This window comes from Onychostoma macrolepis, chromosome 03 (genome assembly GCF_012432095.1).
Source record: "Onychostoma macrolepis isolate SWU-2019 chromosome 03, ASM1243209v1, whole genome shotgun sequence".
NCBI classification, from domain to species: domain Eukaryota; kingdom Metazoa; phylum Chordata; class Actinopteri; order Cypriniformes; family Cyprinidae; genus Onychostoma; species Onychostoma macrolepis.
In genome coordinates, this window is record NC_081157.1 from 40,616,128 (window position 1) to 40,633,419 (window position 17,292).

At 38.7% G+C, this 17,292-nt stretch overlaps 1 protein-coding gene across 4 annotated transcripts in view; it reads left to right on the plus strand.

Moving 5' to 3' along the window:
• The first annotated feature begins 303 nt into the window (after window positions 1-303).
• The window catches only part of cramp1 (cramped chromatin regulator homolog 1), an 18,027-nt gene continuing 1,038 nt past the window's right edge, over window positions 304-17,292 (plus strand). The window contains exons 1-18 of one of the 4 annotated variants that reach the window (XM_058771471.1): window positions 304-437; window positions 2,547-2,917; window positions 4,289-4,491; window positions 4,871-5,024; window positions 6,086-6,169; window positions 6,279-6,327; window positions 6,486-6,571; window positions 6,912-7,035; window positions 9,633-9,714; window positions 9,922-10,746; window positions 10,934-11,102; window positions 14,063-14,223; window positions 14,840-14,908; window positions 15,000-15,081; window positions 15,440-15,550; window positions 15,631-15,800; window positions 15,900-16,086; window positions 16,185-16,337. In XM_058771471.1, coding sequence (XP_058627454.1) covers window positions 2,548-2,917; window positions 4,289-4,491; window positions 4,871-5,024; window positions 6,086-6,169; window positions 6,279-6,327; window positions 6,486-6,571; window positions 6,912-7,035; window positions 9,633-9,714; window positions 9,922-10,746; window positions 10,934-11,102; window positions 14,063-14,223; window positions 14,840-14,908; window positions 15,000-15,081; window positions 15,440-15,550; window positions 15,631-15,800; window positions 15,900-16,086; window positions 16,185-16,337 — 3,079 coding nt within the window. In that variant the 5' untranslated portion in view covers window positions 304-437; window position 2,547. The other 3 variants (XM_058771469.1, XM_058771472.1, XM_058771470.1) reach the window with 3 other exon arrangements.

The following is a 17,292-nucleotide window of genomic DNA, read 5'->3' on the forward strand; positions in this document are numbered from 1 at the left end:
TCTGTAAATATAAGAACATAAAATTTTAAATTACATTTATTTTCAGTAACAATACATTTCGCTCATGTTTCCTTCGCGTCTTCTGTCAAGTAGGTCGGTCTTTGTTCATTTAGGGTGGGACCGTTATTTTAAAACATTTGCCAGATGAATGAAATTACGCTCGGCGAACGTAAGTGTTGATTGGCTTCTTTGAAAAAACGCCCCCTCTGTCTTTCGTTACTGACTGAATCACTCGCCCGTCAATCATTTTACGCACGCAGTGACGTAAGTGCTATTGACCAATCAGAGCATTTGTTTTTGAGTTGTGGTAGGCGTGTCTGACAGCAGAGGAAAACAGGAAGGGATGCAGTTCTCAGTGGTTCTCCTGCTACTCCTCTGCTCTGGTCTTTCAGGATACCTCGGAGTTTCTCAAGGCCAAAAATAAACCTCCTAAGCAGGTACAGAGCTTGTGAATTTATATATATATATATATATATATTTTTTTTTTTTTTTTTGCCAAGACGTAATTATTAATTACACACCTGAGCTGATTATATGATTCCAGCAGAAACGGAACGGTAACTGTTTAGCTAGCAAGTTAGCGAAGCAACTTTCTCAACGATTGTGCTGCTGAGGTATCAGTTGTTGCATTCGCTTATGGTGTAAATCAGACTAATAGTCCCTCCGTGATGCAATATATAATGTCCCCAAAACACGTTTTAAGCTTTTTGTGGGCTGACAAGCATCTATAATCAAGCAGTCACCCATTGACAGTGTGTCTTTAACACTTGACAACTTATCAAAACTAACCCCAAGTTTAGAATCAGGATAGCTAACTGACCTGGATTTACTGTCAAACAGTATCCACTATTGTCCATGTGACACTAAATCAAGTTGTCAATGTATCTTATGCTGTTTGGTCGCATCTATCACTGATGGTGCTCAGTCACCTGAGGTTATTTATTTGATAATGCAGAGCTTCATGTAAATTCGCTGTTCAGTTTGTAACTTGTAAAGGCGTCTACGCTCGTGAGCACATTTCACTGAATGCTCAAGAGGATGAAATACAAACATTTAGTTTCATCTGAATGCTCCCCTCAAATAGTGACTGGACACTGGGGTACTGACAGCTGCAGCTGTTGTTGGGAGCAGTGGTTGAGCAGCTGAGGTTTGCATTGCCTAGCTGTATCTTATTTCATAAAGACATTATAGTCATGTTGTTTGTGAGATAAATCAAGTTGCTTCACACACACAATATAGAGTTCTCTTCCTTGGCTGCAATAAATATAATAGAAAGCAACAGACCTCTAGCATCCAAAACATGCATGATTGATGTTTACAACTAGATTTATAAAGTAAAAACTTTAAGTGTCTCAGTCCTGTGAGTCAAGTGTTATGTTAAAAAACATTTTTAGCTCTTATGAACTGTAGACACACCCAAATCAAGCAAAACATGGAGTCAACTGACTATCGCAGACTTTTTATTTTAATAATCAGAAAAAACGAAAGATTCGAGGAGTCACGGTTATATGTGCGTATATAATATATATATATATATATACACATTAAAAAAAAGTATTTATTTATTTATTTTTTTTTGCTGTGTATGCAAAGCACCACACCACACACCCCCTCTCGTGTACGTGATCTGTATGTGCTCTATATCAAGTCTGCTGAGATGATGAAATCAACGCACGCTTATCTTGGGATAAATTAGGACCGTGGATGTCACCGAGCGAAATTTAAATTTGAATAATAACAATAATAACAGCTTCTGCTCCGATAGTTACGGTGACGTAGATAGACTAAGCAAAGTCCAGAGAGAGAATAGCGGCTGCGTTGCGTTTGCGTTGAGCGAAATGCCTCAAAAGCAGATCTGGATCCGAACTTAGCGTCAGCGTGCGTTGTTTTATCGCGAACATACGCTAAATTACAGGTGTGCTCGCTGTTGTGATAAAACTAGAGAGTTTGTGAGTCAGAGTTGCTGTGGCTACGAGAATCTCCCAGTTGCGCTGCGCGGAGTTGAACCCCAGTAGGAGCAGCAGCCAGGAGAGGACGACTTTGCCTGACCTCGTTCGCGCTTTGAATATGTTCAAATTCCTCAAGTTTTGCTCTCGAGAATCTCCGAACTCATGGTGAAGAGAAAGAAGACGCCGTCTGCTTCCGAAGAGCTCGAGAATGGGTAAGAGTGCGTGAGAAACAAGCACTTTAGATAGAGGTCGAATGCGCGAAAGATTTTGCCTTGTCGTCTGTCGTTTCTGCGGGGCGCTAAAGTGAAGGCGCTCGCGCTTGAATTTCAAGGTAAATAAAGGGCTCGCTCGCAAGCAGAGCCACGCGAAACTACACGAAAAAGGAGGCTGGGAGGAAAGAGCGGTGTGTGTTTTTGTTCACGTTCGTTGAACGGTCGAAGGGCTGTGTTTCGACGCGTTTTGTCGGGACGGTGAGAGGGGATTTGAAACAAACAGCGGCGGCCATGTTGAGTTGAGCAGAATGTCGTCTTTCCAAGTTGATCGCTGTTTTGTGTCGCGGAAAATGTTTGCGATTATGCTTCGTTTGTGTTTGCGCAGGATGACAGTGGGCCAAGGGGGCGGTTCGGGAGTCGAGGGGCCGAGCAAACCGGACCGAAAGCCCGACGGAGGCGAGGATGGAGAGAGCGCAGATCAGGCGAGCGAGGAGACGAGTACAAAGAGAGTCGAAGAGGAAACACTTAATCCATCAAGCGCGGCCAGCCCCGGTTCGGCTCCGACTCTTTCCAGCCAGACACCAAGCCCAGCCGGAGCCCAGGTGAACCCGACAGCGTTTTCCCCGGTCCTGGCCGCCCCGAGCAACCAGGACCAGCATCATTTTCTCCGCTCCAGCGTGCGACCTCCGAGCAAGCGGATACGGAAAGATGCCTCGTCCGCGGCGCTGAACGGTCACGGCGGTGCGAAAGCGAAAGGTGAGTGGCCGTCTCGACCTGCGTCCGCTGCCCACCTGTCAGTGCACCCTTCCTCTGCACTTTTATCTCACTTTTGAGCATGTTTTGAGGCAATCTGGGCTGTTTTTGGTTTGACAACGCGGAGAAGCTCTCATGCTTTCTGGAGTGAAAGTGACTTGACAAACTGCTCACACTGAAGCCTCTCAAATCCCAGCACTGGGATGCTTGGGTTGCTTGTAACCACATTAAATGACTTAATAAGATGCAGTGCATTATTTTAAATCAGCAGGCTTAGTAATTATTTATTTCCCTTTCATATCACTAGTTTAGATGTCACCCAGCAGTAGGTGACAAATCACTGTCAGAAGTTTCATTCTGATGCATCTGATCAGGAGATGGTCACTCTGTGTTGAATCAGGATCACAAATCAGGAATCTGTTTGCGAGCTAAGTGTAGACAGGGGCTATAAAAGGGAATCAGTGTTTATTTTAAATTTAGACAATAGGCTTGCATGCTGTAATGTATTCTGGTGTGCTCTCATTGCATGCTCTCTTGTGTAAGTAAGTGGGGAGAGTTATTGGCTTCTCCGGTTTCCCACGTGTTGTTTTTGGATCAGTGCACTGAGCATCAGGTCTGGATGCCCTCCGAGGGACTCCACACACTTCCTGACACTCTTGTTGACATACACACACATTAACATTTTTTTTAAATAGGCTAATAATCTGTAGGCCTTTCTAATTGATAACAGAAATGTTATATTCTTCTATTAGGTCTCAGCCTGACGTTATGCAATTATTTTCAATATTAAATTTTATTTGTTTGATGTGAATGTTTGCTTTTTAAAAAAGTGGTCTTTTCATGGTTTCGTAAATCCCTAATGTTCAACCAAAAATAAATTTAGCAGCCCAAAATATTATAAATAAATTTCACAGCCATTCAAATTAAGCTTTCTCATTCCAGCACTCTACTGATATCTTTTGCATATGAGTTACAGTTGTTTTGTGTGTGTGTCTGTGTGTTTCCTTTTAATGTTTAATCTCTTAATTTTTGTTTAGTGTAGATATGCCGTGGTGAAAGTTATATACCATAGTGTCAGTTAAATTAATGGCCAACAGTGCTCAGTAATCTGAAAAACGCTGTATTTTTGCATTAGGAATATGTCTGGAAAAAATGTGTGTATATATAGACAGACGTGTAAAAGGTATCCCTAAGTATATTTAAGCACAATATTGCATAGTTGATGCTTTTATAGATGCACATTATGATATTATTGTTTCTATATATATTTGTGTGTGTGTGTATGTATATTTAAAACACTTGTTGCAATGCTTTTCTCAGCATGTGTTCAGAACTGACATACTAACCCTCTTTCCTTTCCTCTCTATGTCACAGGTGCAGAAGCAGGTCCCTCCGTGTGTGTGACAGCTGCTGCAGGTTCATCTGGAAGCTCTGGGGCAGGTGGGACATCCAGATCGGCCCCAAAGGGCCAGGGTCCTGCAGAGAAGGAGGAAGGGGGGAGTCAGAAACGAGTGCGCAGACAGTGGGAGTCTTGGAGCACTGAGGACAAAAACAGTTTCTTTGAAGGACTTTATGAGGTGATTTGTCAGCTTTAATGATAATAAAACTCACTGAAAGTTCTTGACGGCTGTTTGGACTTTTAGTAAATTGCAGGGTTTTTTTAGTGGTGTTTTGAGAATTAGTACATCATATGGGACAACAACATCTCCAGAATTACTTAGTGAATTCCATATCAAACATCCCTGACTTGCCAGGGACAGACTGATAGTTAAAAGTCCTAATAGGTTTAATTTATTTACAATTTATAATTGAGTTCTGTGATGTCTTTTATTGATTCATTTCTTAGGAAGTTCTAATTTGTCATTCACCTGAAGGGTTTTTGAATTTCATTAAATCTTTTGGATAACAGCTATAAGTAACTTTTCCTCTGTCATTCTCTCTCCTGTCCTCTCATAGCATGGGAAGGATTTTGAAGCTATTCAGAACAATATTGCTCTTAAATATAAGAAGAAGGGTAAACCGACAAGTATGGTGAAGAACAAGGAGCAAGTGCGACATTTCTACTACAGGACCTGGCACAAGATCTCTAAACACATTGATTTCAACAACGGTGAGACTTACAGACGCACAGTTTATACTTTGTATGACATTTACAGGCTACAGTGGAGTCCTTTGTTTGATAGAAGGGTACTGTCTTGTGATAAGCCATCCTCTGTCCTGCTGCTCACCAGACTGTTAGTTGTCAAGATTAGTTCCCAAATATATACACTACTGTTCAAAAGTTAGCGGTCAATAAGATGTTTTTTTTTTTTTTTTCTGAAAGAAGTGACAAAGACATTTATAATGTTAAAAAAGATTTCTGTTTCAAATTAATTTTGTTCTTTTAGGTAATGTACAAATAGCAAGTGCAAACAAGTGCAAATTTAAATATTCTTTTTTAAAACTAAACAATAACAGCTAGTTTTTTTCCCCTAATATTACTTATTGACTAACATTCCAATTGAGCCTTTTTCTTTGCATGAATTCTTGGATGGTGTGCCTGCAAATACCTCTTCAAGTTAGCATTTTTCCCACCAATTTTCATTACGCATGACTCACATTGGGTTTTGTTTCCCATTGGGTCACACATAATTTGTTTGTCCATCACTCAACTTACCACAGCAAAGATATACCTGTCATCCAATTTAAATTCAGACTGTCACCTTCATCTTTGGAGTTTAATTTTCTCGGCTGCCACACTGCCTGGTTATTGTCAGTCAGACATTATCAAATCATGAGTGTGCCCACACCATGCACATTTGCTTGCATTTTAATGATATATACATAAATGTAATATAAACAGCGTTAACCTCCACTGTGACATTCCACAATTTCTTGTATTTTATTGGTTGATTCAAGGTGCACTACCATTTAAAAGTTAGAAATTGTATACTTGCATTCAGCAAGGATGCATTAAATTGATCAAAAGTGACAGTAAAGACATTTATAATATCACAAAAAATTTCTATTTCAAATAAATGCTGTTCTTTTGAATTGTCTATTCATCAAAGAATCCTGAAATAATGTATTATGGTTTCCACTAAAATCAGTCACATAACACATGATAAATACTCAATGCCTTCATGCTCTTATTCCTCCTTTTTCTGTTGCTTCCTTTTGTCCATCTTTCAGTGTATTCACGTGTGCTGAAAAAGTCCTCTCAGGAGCTCTATGGCCTCATCTGTTACGCTGAACTCAGGAAGAAGGTTGGAGGCTGTGAGTATATCAGGCAGTGGGTTTTGTTGATCAAGGAGGTCATTTTAAGTGTTTGCACATGGGGACATTTTGAATGTAACATTCTTTGGTGTCTTCCTGTTTCTTCTAGTGATGGATGACAAAAATGTGACCAAACTAAATGAGCTTATCCAACAGGGGTAAGTGTGTGTGTGTTTGTTTGAGAGAGAAAGAGAAATGTTAATAATGCATAGTACTGATTATTTAGGTCATGTCTAATGGGATCATCTACTGTACATTTTTGTAGGTTATGATCACATTAAGGTACATCTGTAATTTTGTTTGTACATTGTTTCAGGGCCACAACAGTGCGTTCCAAAGGCAGAAATCTGAGGATCAAAGCTCCCATGTGCCGCGCTCTGAAGAAACTCTGTGACCCAGATGGTGTGTGTGTGTGTGTGTGTGAGAGAGAAACAGAGAGATTGCTTTATAGACTCTTAAAAGATTGATTTTGTTAGCAAGTTAAACAGACTGAATAGGGGTAAGAAAAGAACACTGACAAAATGGAGCACTCTGGGTATTTAGGTGGACCAGGGCGGTGGATGAGTGTACCGTGGCTGCTCTCCAGGGTGTAGGAGGAGTGGTTTTTCATGGTTTCCATGGTTTCAGGCTGCGGGACTGATTGGGAAATGGGCGGTGATGTAGATTTAGGCCACCATCAGAATCATGGAGATGGTGTTGTAGGCTTCATAGTATTTTTTTTTTCTCTTGTTCTCTGTTTCAGGTGTGAGTGATGAGGAGGATCAGAAGCCTGTGCGCTTACCCTTGAAGGTGGCTGTCGAACTTCAACCACGGAGCAACCACTCTTGGGCTCGGGTTCAGAGTCTAGCCCATAATCCTCGGCTGAGGTGAGTTTCACTAATGCGCACACATGACCTCTCTCGAATACCTCACTGATCCACATCCTTCACATCATGCATTCACATGGCTTATTTGTTGTTTCATCGCTTATTGCAAAATTTTATTTGCAATCCTTCTGTAATCTGCAAATTGGTTGGATTTTGGAAGTTGGAATATTTTAAACAGGAATTAGTATAAATGAGTGTGTATATATGTATAGTAGGGCTGCACAATTAATCGTGATTACGAATATGGATGCCACGATTGCATAATCATTCAAAGCCGCGATTACAAAAATAAATAAACAATTAAAAATGCCCTCTTGCATTATTCTGTGTGCTTAAGAGGTGTTTGCAGCGTGGGGTTTAACAACTCAAACACTCAAACACACTGGATAAGACATTTTGTCTAACTGATAGTCGTTGTCACTCTGTTGTGCATGATAGATATGTTAAACGCCAAACGTGTCAAAAGCGGAACAAAATCAGCGCAGGGTTCTCCAGTACAAATCACGTCTCTTTAATTTAAACTAGTTTAAAGCCAGATAAATCGGAGCGGTTATTCTCATCAACACTGATGCAGAAAGCAGGAGAAACAGTGCAACAACGATCCAGTTAGAAGACGTTTCAATCCACAAATCACCCACATTTACCATAGTTTTACTGTAGTAACACTAACAATGGTACGGTGGCAGAAAAGTAGGATATTCATATTGAGTATTATTATATTATTAATATACTAAATATGTTTAAGGAATAATGGAATATAATTACATTATTTTGTTAATTATTCTATCAGTTGATGTGGATTGATAATTGACTGAATGTCTGTAGGCTACTGTTTTTCAGTGCAAACACCATAGAAACCATATAGTTAGGCTACTTTTTTTACCATGGTAATGAGGTGCTGTACTTTTGGTTATGTATAAAAAATGAGGCTGTTACAGTTTTCACAATGGTACTGTTAAATGTACATCTGCATCCCAACTCAAGCTCCTGCTACTCTGAACTCAAGCTCCTCGAATGTTAGTCTGAAGCCCTGATAATATAAATTGTACTGTAAAATGTTACTGTAATTTGAAATTTCGTTTCGTTTTTTGTTTAAAGAAGAAACCAAACCAATGTATAGTTGACATTTGAGGCTCAGTGCTATAGAAAAGCAATAAAAGTTCAGGAAGAGTGTTTTCATCCTTTTTTTAAATATATATTTTATATAAAAATATGGCATGCAGCTTCAAACAATGGCATAAATCTGTTCAAAATAATCGTTATTAATAATCACAATTACATTATGACATTACATATCAAATTATGATTTTTGTCATAATCGTGCAGCGCTAATGTATAGTATTTTTTTTATGTTTTTGAAAGTATTTTGATTTGTTTAGTTTTCATGCTGTCTATATTATTTTTTGCTTAGCTTTATTATTTTTAGTGTTTTTTTATTTATTTATTTAGATTTCAGTTTAATTTAGTCTATAAGTATTGGTATAATGTTAAATAGTGATTTTATTTTAGTTTTGGAGTCATGAAAATGTATTTTGATGCATTCTCATTTCATATTGACTTCATAATGACAGCTGGCATGAGATGAAAATTTAAACTAAATTTGAAAATTCTGCATGTTATTGATCTTATTGTGAATGATTCATCCAAACATGTTTTATTTTTTACCCTTTTTTTTTTACCTCACAAATTGTAATCAAAATATAACGCGATCTGCCGGTGAAATGCCAGATTTTTCTCTGTTGACATTTACCAGACTTTTCCAATCTGCTTAAACCCACCCCTGCAAGCTTGTGCTCATTTGCTGCTATTTTTCCTTCTCAAACTAACAATCAATACATAGAACCAAGTCCCTTACATTTTTTCTTAATTTTTTGATAATATGTTACACTCTGGATGTACACTGTAAAATCTAATTAGTTAATCTTTTTTTTTTTTTAGTAAAACACTTTTTAGTTCCAGCAACTAATTCATTTTGTTAAATATACCAACTGTCCAGATAACAATAGCACACACGCATGTGCTAACATAACCAAAAGAGAGAATATCACTGCATCAACAACTGCAGTTAAGGCGCTTTAAACAAAGCAGTCTATAGTCTTAATGTTTATAGTCCCAACCTCGGCCTAACCACAGCCTCTACTGCTTAGCACAATGGTAAACTCTTCAAAAATGCAGATATAACAGAAACCCTTTTAAAACCAAACGTTACAGAACATTAAACGCTTAACAGATCTACCCCTATATTAATCTTGTGCAAAACCACATAAATATAACAATACATTTTAAACATTTACTCCTGGAGTTTGCAGCAAAGCATTCATCAACTATAAACTAGTTTGACATATTGGTGCTCATAACAGTCAATTTATCTTACTAGGGTTTTCTAAATAACAAAGGCATAGTATGCAAATAGTACAGATTACTGGATTTTTACAATTAAAATCAAGCAATTGTTGTATATCAAGGAAAGTAAACTAAAAAGTGTTTGTTGGTTTTACAGTGAGCGTACATCAGACAGAAGAAACAATCTATCATTTCATTGCAACATTAAAGGTACAACAAATTTGGCAATGCTCATCACTGTTCTGTTATTGTAGGATGGTCGTCGAGTTACACCGGAAGGTCTCCACTCTCATTGAATTCCTGAAGCAAAAGTGGGCTGTCCAGGATCAACGAATCGTATCCTTGCATTCAGATCTCAGCCAGAGATCTCAGCATGCACAGTCAGGAGTTTAATTTCCTTCCTGTTTCCTTCCTCATCTGTTTTATGAGATACATTTGTGATAGATTTGTTTGTTTTGTGTGGGAGACACGTCAAAGTTCCCTATGCTGTACCCAAACCCATGTGTTTTATAACAGTAATTCTCCTTAACTTGTTACTTGTAGCGTAAGAGCCTGGCAGAGCGAGAAGCTCTGGACGGCCTGGCCCAGTCTAGTGAGTCGGAGGACTTGTTCCTGTTTCCAGCAGAGAACAGCACGGTTACTACTTTGCCAGGTGTGGCTCGTGTTGTGCACTCAAAAGCTTCCTGCACGGTACACTGGCAGGAGAGTGGGCGTGGCCGGACAGGTATTAGGGACTTACCCGCAGCTCACATTTTGGGAATTCAGCCTGCAAGAGGAAAATCAGGCAAGTCTGGTCCAGTGGGAGGAGACCCAAAAAAAAGTGATGGACATCCTGTTGACGGTCCTGATAGCAGCACTTCAGCTCCGGGGTTGGAGACCACTGTAAACCCAAACCTGAGCACTACCTCTCCAGTCAGTCCAACCCTCACTCCATCACTCCCGGAGGGAAATGCGGTGGGGACTCTGGAGCAAGAGGTAGTGAGTCAGACTCAGACTGATGCTAGTGGGCGGGACAAAGAGACTGTGACTCAGGGAGACCCCGCCCCAATCGAGGGCCGAACTGAGGAGCCTGGAACGGCAGGAGGCGTTGCATCAGAAAAAGCACTGCCACAATCAGAACCTCAAGGGCGTGGCGAGGAAGTGAGCGGGACTGGACGATCTCCTCAACAAATCCAAAACGAAGGTTGGAGCTCACAGGGCTCTGAGAATGTTACACTGGCAGAAGTCTACCTCATGCTGGGCAAGCCTGGGAAACTACAGCTGGAGTATGAATGGCAGGCTAAACCCCAACCCTCAGCTCTGCCCACTGCTCAAAGTGTGCTTCGGTGTCTCCTGAGACTTGTGTCATCAGAGGTCAACCCCAAACCAGTGAGTCTGTTTTTTTATTTTTTCCTCTCTCTCTGACCTTACACTTGACCTCTACAGTACCTCAAGGCAACTATAAAAAGGCACAAAACAAGCTTTTGCCAGAAATTTGTTCATCTGTGGTTCTGTTTGTTTACTTGTTATTTAAATTAAATTACATTTTACATTTTCTTTTTTTTTTTATTCCTAGACCCCGGAGGTGTGTTCAGTGGGCACTTCACCTTTGAAATCAGGTCAAGAGGAATCGTCTGTGACTCCTCCAGGCAGAGCTCCAGCCGGGGCGACCCGCAGTCCTAGCTGGGGTCGACAGCAACATGCAGCACGCTCAAAAATACTTCTGAATAATGCAGTCATCACAGGTACACTTAGACAGAATTGTGTCTTATTTTAAGTTGAAGTGTGTCATTTCTGCGCCACTAATTGGAATTGCAGAAATAATGACAGTTTCACAAATATCCCCTTATTTACCTTCTTGATGGCAGGTAGTTATGCCCCAAACTAGGGTTGTGCCGATAGACGAGTACCGTGTATTGACGATAGTCAGAGATATCGATAGCAAGACAATTATTATTATTATCCGTCAAAAATAGACTAGGCGCTAATCTTTAGCAAAGCAGTGCGGAGAGCCGCTTCTGGGACGCTTCAGAAACGTGTGTGGTGCGGCTGGTATAAACACAAGCATTATAGCCGCCTTTTCACTACACAGGACATTCGGACACGACTGTCGCATTTCTAGTGGCAGTCGCACAGAACTTTCAAACTGGTCGTGCAGCAACTGTTACCTCGGTATATTCACCCTGGTAAAATGAATGACTTGAATAATTAATGTATGAATGTATCGTCACAAATAGGGATGCACCGATACCAATACTGAGCTCCTGTACTCGTACTCGTACTCGTTAAAATGCGCCGATACCTCACAACATGTGATAAGTGCCATATTCAGACAAAGAAACAGGACAACATGCAGCAGAATGGAGTTATTAGAGATTAAGGATGTCTACGAAGCAGATGTATGCAATGAATAATGTTAAACATTCAGTATTAATGCCTTTATAGCTGATGTGCGCGAACTGAAAAGCAAAGCGCTGAGTGGATTGAGCGGGCGCCGGCGCAGATGCGCGAGCTTGTCGAGTGAATATACTTTTCTCACAGAACTGGAACTGGAACGTTTGTAGTTCGGTCGGATATGTCAAAAACAAGTAAGCAAAACAATGCACAAGTTACTTAACGGTAGGGAGGGAGGGAGAGAGAGAGAGCGCGTGCGCACTTCTGTGATCTTTATTGATGTTCGCTCAAATAGCATGCATCACTTGGATTAAAACTGAATCGTAAATATAAGACAATTTATAGGGACATTCACTATAAAATAAATAATTTATTTTCAACCTTAAGCATACACGACTTTCTGGCGAAAGTGAAAATAGCAGCCTGTGTGAAATGCGCTAGGCTGTACTGTCCCTCTCATTCTGCACCAGTACAAATACGTGCGCGCATTGTGCATGTTTTGCTTGCTTCATGAGTGTTTCTGCATTAGAAAGAAAAGCAAAGAAAAATGCGACTTCTATTTCTGAAAATATCACAGTTAGGAGATTTATAACGAGTGGTTCCCTGCATTATTACAGCAAAACGCGTGATTTTAGCAGCTCTAATGCAATTGAATTAAAGATGATGTACCATAGAGCAAAAAAAATGAACAGTGAAAGTAACAAAAACGTATATAATTACTGGCATAATTAAGTGTGAAAATAACCGAAGGATATACAGTCAAACCAAAAATTATTCAGAGACCAAATATCATTTTTGATATTTTTTACTAGTGGGTGCAGGACACTATAGTTCATTTATGCAAGTGAGGATAGCAAAATAAAGTAAACTGTGACATATTATATCCAAAAATTCTTCTACCAATAAAATTGATACAAATTTGGAACCAAAAAGTATTCAGACCGAGTCTGTTCAGGTTTGCATGAACCTGGTTGACAACATGCCCAGGAGACTACAGGCTGCCATTAAGGCTAAGGGTTGCCTGACAAAGTATTGATAGTTGTGTAAATATTGTCATACTAACAGCTGTCTGAATAATTTTGGTTGATTGTAATCCATCACATACCTTTCTATCAAAGTTATCTGATATTATCGAGCTGAATTTGTTCTTGTCATATTTTACTACCATAAACTACAGCGAATAAACTGTGATAATGTGAGAAATGTTGAAGGTGTCTGAATAAATTTTGGTTTGACTGTATCTATTTGATAAATTAAGTTAACCAACTAACATTATACATACTCTTTTGGTTTCTGTACCCAATATTTAAAAAATGTACATCGGTATCGGTATTTGGTATCGACAAGTACAAAAAATAAAAGTATCTGTATCGGGCGAGTACTGGAAAAAGTGGTATCGGTGCATCCCTAGTCACAAATGACCCCCCCAAAAAAACATAGGTAGGTTTTATGGGGATAATCAACGTAAAATAATGATAAAATAATTATATCTGCCATAATTATCTTAAAGCACCATTTTACCGAAGAATAATGTTAAAGTGAACAATTTTAATTCTAACCTTACGCTCATAGTTTTTAATAGAATACATCACATCCGGCCGGGCGGTCGCATACAGTCTAGTATATATTTAACGCATCCGCAGCTCAAATCGGATCCGAATTTTCCGCATACGCATATGATTGGAACTCCACGCAGCTCACGCACTACTCTTCATTCGAAATGTCTGTCGTTCGTAGGAGATAGTGGAAAGGCAGCTTATCTCCGACGAACAACAAGACTAGACTGAGCAATGATGTTCTTTGGTAATGTAATGTTCTTTGCTCGTTTTCTGCTTTTTGAATAACTGTAAGCATTATAATTAGTAGGCCTAACTTGCAATGTTTTTATAAAATTGTTATCATGTTAAATACAAATTCATTCATATTAAACACATTAGGCTGCTTTTAGCCGTTTACTGGAGTTGGTTCACTTTCCGGCAATGAAGCTAAGTAGGTAAATAATTAAATAAATTAGCACGATAATATCGTGTATCGGCGATCTCACAGGGAAATCGGTATACGAATGGTCTATTTATAGTTAAACTGTGATAAAAGAAGGTATTGAAACACTTAACCTTTAAAGCCAGCGTAATAAACATCCTCCCAGAACGGAGTGAAGTTTATTGCATCAGATAACAGCTGGAAAAGCCTGAAGTTTCAGCTCTTCTTAAACCAAAAACTTCATATTGACTCAATATTGTGACAAAATTGCAGTGTTGTTACTCTGTATCAATTTGACCAGCTGAAACTTAAATAGATGTGTTCTCCACAGGTGGGAGAAACCTGCCGCGTTCTCTGCTGGCCTCCGGAGGTGACAGCGAAGGGTTTGCTGTCCCGACAACCCTGCCTCCTAACAGCTCCCGCCAGTTGCGGATGTTCTCTCCTAATAAAGAGGCGGAGCTAGCCTTTCGCCAGCAGCTGGACTCCATCAGTGTGAGTTGTGTCAGTGTTTCTGAAAGGGAATAGAACATGAGGGACATGCTTTCTCATCTTAAAATATAATAGTGAAATTTATTTTAAGTTGTCAGTTGGCCAAATCTCATACATTACCATTCAAAAGTTAGGGGTTGATAAGAATTTTTTTTTTTTGAAAGAAGTCTCATAGATATTATTTATAGAGATATTATTGTTTAATGTTACAATTTAATGTAATAAATTATTATTTATTACAATTTAATCTGTTTTCTATTTTAATATATATATTTTTAAAACCTAATTTCAGCAGCCATTACTCCAGTCTCTGGAAATCATTCTAATATGCTGATTTAGTGATCAAGTAATATTTCTTATTAATATCAATTTTGAAAATTCACTATTTATCAATTCAAGGCCTTTTTGCTGAATAAAGCCTATTAATTTCTTTAAAAAACATGTAGTTACCCCAGACTTTTGAATCATATATATATCAATCTCGCATGACATCAGCAGGGTTTTTTTATTATTATTATTTTTTTTTTTTCCTCTCCTGAGGGACAAATATACACTTTTCTTCATTAGAAAATTTTTCCTCTAATCATGCTTTTTTTTTTTTTTTTTTTTTTGTCTTTAGTCAGATATATTTTCAAAGCAGCGGAAAATAGGGAGGGGTCGTCCACTAAGGAAACCTCTCGTGGTTCAGGTGAGTGTGGACGGAAGAAAAATAAGAAGTGGGACTTCTTACATTTACCTAGTTGCTTCTTTTCACATTTAATTTCTTTTTTTTTTTTCAGAGAACACTGCTGCCACGAACAACTGGAGACACTTCGCCTCATGTTTGCTCCTTCTCTATTCTCTCCAATTCATCTGCTACAGGTAATAAACGCATGCAGCGGCTGAAGTATTTGGACACTTATGCCACACTTAAATGCATGAATGTCATCATATAACACAAAATCACACCAAAAGAAATGTTAGTGAAAGTTACAAGCACTCTTTTAAAGCAAAACATTTCACGAAAAGTCAGTTTTTATATATACAAAAACAAGATGTACTATTCACATGTCAATATTTTGATAGCTTTGGCACCAGTTTCTTAAAAGTAGTTTACAAAAATCTCATATAAGCGACCAGTAAAATTGTTTAATTTTTAACTGTTCAGGTTTACTGTATCTGTCTGATTAATTTCAATGCAGTCGCTTCTTTTTAAATATTGTGTGTATCTCTTTGTCAGGAACTGGTTCGTTTCGTCCAATACAAACTCGTCTTGCCCCATCGAACCGCCAACTTTCCTCAAAAGCTTCGTCCGCTACAGCCAGTTCTGCACCCGCTACTCAGCTGTCCAGTAAGAATCAAATCAAAGCTAAATGATAAAAGATGTATTTGTCCACTGGAGATTTGAAACCAACTGCTACATTGTTTCAGGTGCAATTGACCTGGCTGCAAAATCTGCAGGTATTATCCCTGGCAGCCCCTGTCGGGAAGTGGAGGCCCCTAGTATAGATAAGGCCATTGTGGAGTCTGAGGAGGCCATGGACTCGGCACCTGCTGCACCTGAGCTAGAGCCAGATCTACTTGATCAGGAGCCTTCTGAGGTAATAACTAATTCCCTTCCTAGATCCACTTTCACCTTTTGGTGAACAATTAATCGTTTCTTGGTCTGTTTGTTCTCATTTTACTCTCTTTATCTGCAGGAATCCCTGCAGAATGGTGTCTCTCCACCATCTCCAGGGGGCGGGGACTCGCTCTTGGCTCCTCCCAGTGTTGCTTCCTTATTGGATATCTCTCTACCAGGCCCCCCAGAGGAGTCTCTACCTTCTGGAGAGCCACAAACTCAAATCAGCGACTCTATTATTGAGCTCGCCATCAACTCGCACTATGGTATGACCTGTGGGATTGAACCTGAGTATTAGAGGATCTCAGTGGGATCATTTTGTTTTAGTTGTATCTACTCGCTCACATTTCACTCTCTTTCTCAGGTGATGGATCATTGCTCTCGCCTCCTAAACTCAATGGGAGTGATAGATCCAAACTCCTTCCTTCTTCATGTGATAGCTGGATGCCGTCCCCCACACACGACCCTCAGTGGTACCCCAGTGACTCTACTGATTCAAGTCTTGGCTGCCTGCTCTGTAAGTATCAAACCCTGTTAGCAACGGATGTTTATTCTAGATATCATGCATATCATTTTGTTTCCTGCTGTGTTACTGATAGTGTTAGAATGAATAGTTTGAAACTAATTGGTTGAGCTTTCTTTAAATTTTTATATATATATATATATACACACACTAACATTCCATAATTCTGTCAGTAAGTTGTTTTGAAAAGTAATTAATACTTTTATTTAGCAAGGATACAATAAATTGATTAGAAGTGACAGTTAAGACATTTATAACGATACAAAAGATTTCTATTTCAAATAAATGCTGTGCTTTTGAACTTTCTATTTAAAAAATCCTGAAAAAAAATGTATTAGGTTTTCTACAAAAATATTCTTGAGTGCCAAATGTGTATATTAGAATGTTGTTGGGATGGATCATGTGACACTGAAGACTGGAGATAGGGCTGCTGAAAATTCAGCTTTGCATCACAGGATTAAATTGCATTTGAAAATATATTAGCTTTGAAGACATGTATTTTAATTTACATTTAGTCATTTAGCAGACGCTTTTATCTGATGCTACTTACAAATGAATACAATAGAAGCAATCAATACCAGCAAAATAGCAATATTATGTAAGTCTAAAGCAGTAAACGTAGAAAGGTTTTTTAATAATAAATAATAATTTTAAAAAAGTAGATAGAATATAAAAATATTAGAGAATGCTAGTGGTAGAGAGGGTCCTTTTTTTTTTTTTTTTTTTTTTTTAAGAAAAAGAAAACAAGTAGTAGAATAGAAATATTCTTCTCAGCTGCTCGGAATATTACTGTTTTTATGTTATTTTTGATTAAATAAATAGCCTTGGTGAGCAAAACTAACTTTTAAAAACAAAAAAATCGGATGGATAGATAGATATTCATTTATTCATTCATTCCTGTCTTCCACTGGAATACTTCCTTTAGAAGGAACTTGATTGATGTGTTAAC